General features: G+C 47.1%; 1 protein-coding gene across 2 annotated transcripts in view; it reads left to right on the top strand.

The window, feature by feature from the left end:
- The first annotated feature begins 2,524 nt into the window (after nucleotides 1-2,524).
- SLC9A7 (solute carrier family 9 member A7) overlaps nucleotides 2,525-6,000 on the top strand; it is a 71,081-nt gene continuing 67,605 nt past the window's right edge. For both annotated transcript variants that reach the window (XM_071547989.1, XM_071547979.1), the window contains exon 1: nucleotides 2,525-2,865. In XM_071547989.1, coding sequence (XP_071404090.1) covers nucleotides 2,592-2,865 — 274 coding nt within the window. In that variant the 5' untranslated portion in view covers nucleotides 2,525-2,591. The remainder of the gene's footprint in view (nucleotides 2,866-6,000) is intronic.

Genomic DNA, 6,000 nt, shown 5'->3' with positions numbered 1-6,000 from the left:
GAAACAATCATGCTCTTATCACCACTTTGCATATGGGATTTAGTTACATCCACACAGTCCAGAGAAAGAATAAGTTGTACTCAATTTTGCACACAACGGTGGTGAACATTACTTTTTTAATCTGGTAAAAGTATTTGGGGACCAATTCCTAGGATAAGGTGATACTTGTGGCAAAGACTACAGGGGCAAAGCAGCAGTGAAAACACCTGGTAAGTGTGATTGCGGAAGTTCAAAACTTGAGCTGACGGTAGCACTGACATCCCAAACTATGGATGAATGGTTTTCTCTGAAAACAACACAGACTGGGCTTTATTTTTGTTTATTTTATTTGTTTATTTTAGGGAAATAAACAAACAAACAAAAAGTAAAACTGGGCTATTATACTCAAGTATTAAAAGAGTTGCCTGGATATTTCTTATTGTTGGCTGAAGAGCAAGAGGCATAGTCTATAGCAAACTGTGTGAATGTTGAAGAATATAACAGAGGTCACTGGTGGAACACTTTGCAGAAAGTAATTTAAGACCCTGACTGCAGCTCAGCTAAGAGGTGGATGAAATTACAATATACATGGCAATTGTCTTCTTAAAAAGAGCCACCGCTTAGCAAGAGACTTTGCCTGGCATTATGCAGTACATAAAAACATAACAAACCCACAGAAAAGAGCCTATTATTGTCATTCAACCTTTCATTTTAAAACTTTATCAGCATTACACATAATGAGCACTGTATTGCATACCTGTAATCTGCTATGAGGCCTGTGAGTTGTTATATCCTAAAGATATACATTGTAATGTATGTAGGTTGTATATCTTAAAGATACACAGTAAAGATTTAGCAGTATAATGCTCTCATTACACCAGAATTGTTAATTTTGAATGTGAGATTTAACATAAGGCAGTCTAGATGCAGTAATTTTTAATGGTTCACATAGGTTTAAGAGCTAGGTCTTCAGGGCAAATTACTGCTTTTCATCTCCAAGAGGTTTACAAAAGACAGCACTGTCAAATGTAAACTTTCAGCCCTTCACAATCAAATATTTAAAGATAATTGTACATAATTACAGCAGATTTACAAGGTTGTTGAGGAGAGTCTGCATAAATACCACATTTAAAAGGACCACATATAAATAGAAATGTGAATTTATATAGCTGTGATCTTGAAATATTAATAAAACGAAGCCTCCCAAAGACTGTATGTCACAAGAGACAATTCCAGATCCACTAGTAGTAGGAAAGACTCTTCTATCTGGAGCTCCCCAATAGATATCTGCAGAAACTCAGCAACAACGTTAAGAAAGAGCACATCACTAAAGGAGATAAGACCTGACATGCAACTAATTAAAGATGTGGCCTAAGGTATTGTGCTTTCTTTTTATGCAATATAATGACTAAAATACATGTTAGAAGTTGTGTTTGAAAATAACTTTGAGAGAAATGTCACATGAGCAGAAATGTCAGCACTGCTTAAACCACCACTGGAAGCTGTCAGGGAATTTCCTTGGTTCCCCAAAGACAAAACACTTAAGCCAAAATAAAACAAAACAAAACCACAATAAAACAAAACAAAACAAACAAAAAAAAAAAGCAACAAAAAAGCCCCGAAAGAGAACATAAACCCGAGTTCTACAGTGTTTCGTATTTCTTTAAAACCAAACATTTTCATTACTTGTACTTCCATCTTTTAAAGGGATTGTGATTCACTTAATAAAAAAAGCTAAATAAGAAAGTGCTGATTTTGGCTTAGTTGCAAAAAGAAACTTTTCGTTCCCTCCCCTAACTCGGGGTGATTTTAAAACAGTAACCATATGCTCTTTTTCTTTTCAGCAAAAAAATTTCAAATGAAAAATACTCACTAGCTGTCTATTAATTTCCTACAATTGTCTTGCTTCCTAGAAGCAAATCTCTAGTAGGATGTGTTTGGATGGAAACATTCAAGTTAGCAATTTGTGCTTAGTAAGTTTTCCTGTGTTTTATTTAAAAAAAATGTGAGGGGAAAAAGATAAAGAAAAGAGGAAAGGAAAGAGAAAAGAAAAGAGAAGAGAAAGAGGAAAGAAAAGAAACAAATAAAAAAGAAACAAACAAAAAACCGACGGTTCTTATTCCTTTCCAGGTCTCCCGGACACCATCAGCTTCGGGCCCGGACAGGGGCAGGGCGGGTTCTGGATGATGATTTCCAATACCGCACCGGTGTGTCAGCTGCTCACCGGCTCGCTCTGCTCCGCGGGAAGAGCGGCACCGGGACCGCCGGGACCGCCGCGCCACCGAAGCGACAGCTGCGGCTACCGAAGCAGAACCAGCCCCGCGGCGGGAGGGGAGCAGTTCTCACCTATACCGTCACCTCGGCCAAGCCGGAGACAGCGAAAGGAGGAAAGGAAGGCAATGCGTCCTCAGTGCGGACGAGCCTCCGCTGCCTGGCCGGGGCGGGCGACCGTGGGGCTGCGCCTTTAAGGGGCCGGGGGAGGTGGCAGGCGGGCTCCTCCTGCGCGCCGAGGCCGCTCCCTCCCGCCGTCCTTCCCTCCCTCCTTTCCCCGCCGGGCGGGCGGTGGGCAGTGCCCGCGGGCTGCCGCCGCATCCCTCCACCCTCCCGCAGCCATGACCGTGCCCGGGCCCCTGCGCCGGCGGCTGTCGCTGCTCCCGCTGTTCCTGCTGGCAGCCGGCGGGCTGCGGGCGGCGGAGCGGAGCGGCAGCAGCAGCAGCGCCATGGAGGAACTGGCCACCGAGAAGGAGGCGGAGGAGAGCCACCGGCAGGACAGCGTGAGCTTGCTCACCTTTATCCTGCTCCTCACCCTCACCATCCTCACCATCTGGCTCTTCAAGCACCGCCGCGTCCGCTTCCTCCACGAGACCGGCCTGGCCATGATCTACGGTGAGTCTCGCCGGGGCCCCGGCACCGCCTGCGCCTCCCCCCGGTGTCATCCCCGGCAGGTGCCGGGAGGGGCGGGCGGCGGCGGTGCCCTGGTTGTGCCACTCCCGGCTGTGGCATCCCCTGCCCTGCTGTGTCCCCCGGCTGTGCCTCCCCCACCCCCCCCGGCTGTGCTCCCTCTGCCCGGTGGTGTCCCCCCTCTGTCCCCGCTGCCCCCGGCGGAGCGCCGAGCCTGCGACGGGCGAGCGGCAGCGCACGGGTAGGCCGAGCCCCGGGCAGGGGGAGCGCCGCCACCACAGAGCCCGACCACCTCCGCCAGCGCTCCGGGGTCCCCTCCCTTCGCCGGCGCCTTTCCTCAGCCAGAAAGAGACTGGAGGCGGGGGACACGCGGTCCGCTGCCTCCCCCGTGGCAGCCGAGCGGTGTCCTGCGGGAAGGCACATCCCAGCGCCGTGGCCGTGCTGGCGGGGACAGCATTCCAGTGACCCTCCCCGCCGCAGACAGACAGCTCTCTGGCCGCACTTCCAGCAGCATGGAGCACCGGGACGTGCGGTGATGACTTTGGAAATCGCCATCCCGATGCCCTCCCCGTGCTGTGGGCGCAGCACGAAGAAAGGAGCGTGCTTAGGCTCAGGGGTTTGCTCCCTGGCTGTCACCGGCGGCCCGTGTTTGCGGACACCGACTGACCGCAGTGACACCACACACCCTGACAGCGTCTGCGGCTCATCCCGAGCCCTCCTGGTTTTGAACCAGGCCTGTACTCAGTTGAGTTTGTTGTCTCCAGCCCGCTCTCCTCGGTGGCTGTGAGGAAAGGGAAAGTAAAGCTTTCAGCTGAAGCTGTGTTTCGCCCCTGCGTTTGTGCGCTGATGGTCCGGAGGAGCCGGACTCTGTTGCTTAATGTTCATGGTGCTGATCCCGTCTCTGTGGTGCTGTGAATGGCTCAGCGCACAGGGCGGCAGGTGAGCCCGCACCGGGGATATGGAGATCTCGCTCTGAGGGGAACTCTCGCTATTGTATTTGGTGCACAGTTTGCTACGCAGAGCATAATCAGTCGCGATGCGGAGCAGCTATCCGTTTAAAAAATGATTTGTCTGATGGTGATTGGCTACTGCCATAAGTGCCGGGGGCACTGCTTCTCCTTCGTAAGTGGAATCGGTTCCTGCTGAACCGTGTGAAACACCTGCCCGATGTTGGTCGGGATGAGCATATTGAGGGTAACCACAGATGAGAAAATCACCTCTCGAGGGGACAGGAAAAGTGGCGTTTCCTCCTCGATGAGTACTGCTGCTCTTGAGGGCTGTGATTGCTTGCAAAGCAGTGGAATTTTCCTCTGGTAATGCTTTTCTTAAACCATCCCAGTTTGCTCTTAGTCACTGATCTCTCTGCTGCATTGCTGTGTACTTCACATATGCTCGTTGCTGAAAACAGACAAATTAACAACTGAGTATTTAAGTATGTTATGCAGAGGCATGCTAGTGCTTAGCAGCTGAATAGCGCTCAGGAGACAGTAGATTAATTGTGTACTGATTGGAAAAGAGTCAGGGTAAGGTGGTATTGAAGATATTGTTTAGATATTACCTTGGTGTTGTCACCTTCATAAAGTTCATTTATGTTTTTTGATCATTTCAGAAATTTCAATGGCTTGGGTTTTGGTGGAAATCTTGTGTATGTGGGAGTGCTAATGCATGCAAGACAAGTACTAGGGCATGGAGGGCATTTGGGTATGTGTTTTGATGAGCTGTGTGGGAAACAAGAACTTGTTCAACTGGAGAGCTTCTGCCTCTCATTAAACTCAAATTAGTTTAACATAATAGTTCCCGATCTGTGACAAGGATGTTAAGTTCCCAATTTGATGTAAAAGTACTGAAGTTGTGTTCTTAGGAAAGGCACTGTGCTATAGCTCTTTAAGCTGCACTGGCAGCATTGCAAAAGAAAAATTAACTCAAATGATTCCATGTTTTTGGTGTGCCCTTGCTTAAATAATTCTTTTTGTAGATCATTCCCCAGTGTGCTCACCTTCAAAATGAATCCCTTTAGTATATCAAAATATATGCTCTTATCCCTTCCAAACAAACTGACTCTTGTCCTGTCATGGCAAACGCACTAGGAAGCATGCTTAGTCCCTTTCTAACATGATCAGACGTCATGCTGGTAAAGCTCTACTGAGACCTGGCTTCATGTAAGCGTTTTCCAGACTTTCTGTTGGCCAAAGGAAACAACATAGCAACTGTCATGGTAACTTTTTATTATGCTTCTGATATTCAGGCTTAATTCTTCACAGAAGAGTTTCTCCTCTTCCTTGTCACTTAAAGGACGGTAGTTAAACTAATAGATGAGTTTCTATTTTGCTAAGAACTTGATATCTGAGAAATGCACTTTTTAAAAAACTCTTTGAAATGCATATATTTCATCAGTCTGTCTTGGACACAATAAGACAAATATTTCAACTGAGGAGTTTGTAGTCCTAAAAATGGAAGTATTAATTTAGCTTATAAAGTGCTCAATACACTTGAATGCAGGTCTTGAAACTGTAACAAGGGTGTTGCTCGGTGGAAATGAAATACGTACAAATGGCAACTGCTCCAGCAGCAATATTGGTATGAGAGTTAATCATGTAGCAATTAAAAAATACCCAACACAACGCAACAATGACCAATTCACAACAGAGGAACTAAGAAATTGAGACTTTGCTGACACATGTATTTCACCTTGCGATAGTGATCGTGATGCTTGTTTTCCTTTGTGTTGGTCCAAGTCTGAGGATAAAGTATCTCAAGACGAGTTTTTCCTGAAGAGGTTCGGTGGCAACTTTGTTAGGCAGGTTTCTTCATTTTTTTACTGCGATGCATTGCCACATGGCACAGCACATGGACCATGCGCCTGGACAGCTCAGGGTAGTGCGCAAGGATGGGAAGTGATGGTGGCTCTGCAGCACTCTGCAACTGTCTGGATATGTAGATGTTTCCCAGCAGATGCAGTGGTATTGATGCCTTGGATTTTATATATTTGTAGATTTTTATATAGCTATATAGTTTCTCACATTTGATGTAGCAGCTAACAGGTTCTAACTTTGTGCCACACTCCTGAATTTCTGCTCAAGGGTGAGATAGCAGCCAGGATATCATGCCTGGGACACATGT

The sequence above is a fragment of the Pithys albifrons genome, chromosome 1 (assembly GCF_047495875.1).
Source record: "Pithys albifrons albifrons isolate INPA30051 chromosome 1, PitAlb_v1, whole genome shotgun sequence".
In the NCBI taxonomy this organism is placed as follows: domain Eukaryota; kingdom Metazoa; phylum Chordata; class Aves; order Passeriformes; family Thamnophilidae; genus Pithys; species Pithys albifrons.
This window is presented reverse-complemented; position numbering and strand designations above follow the sequence as displayed.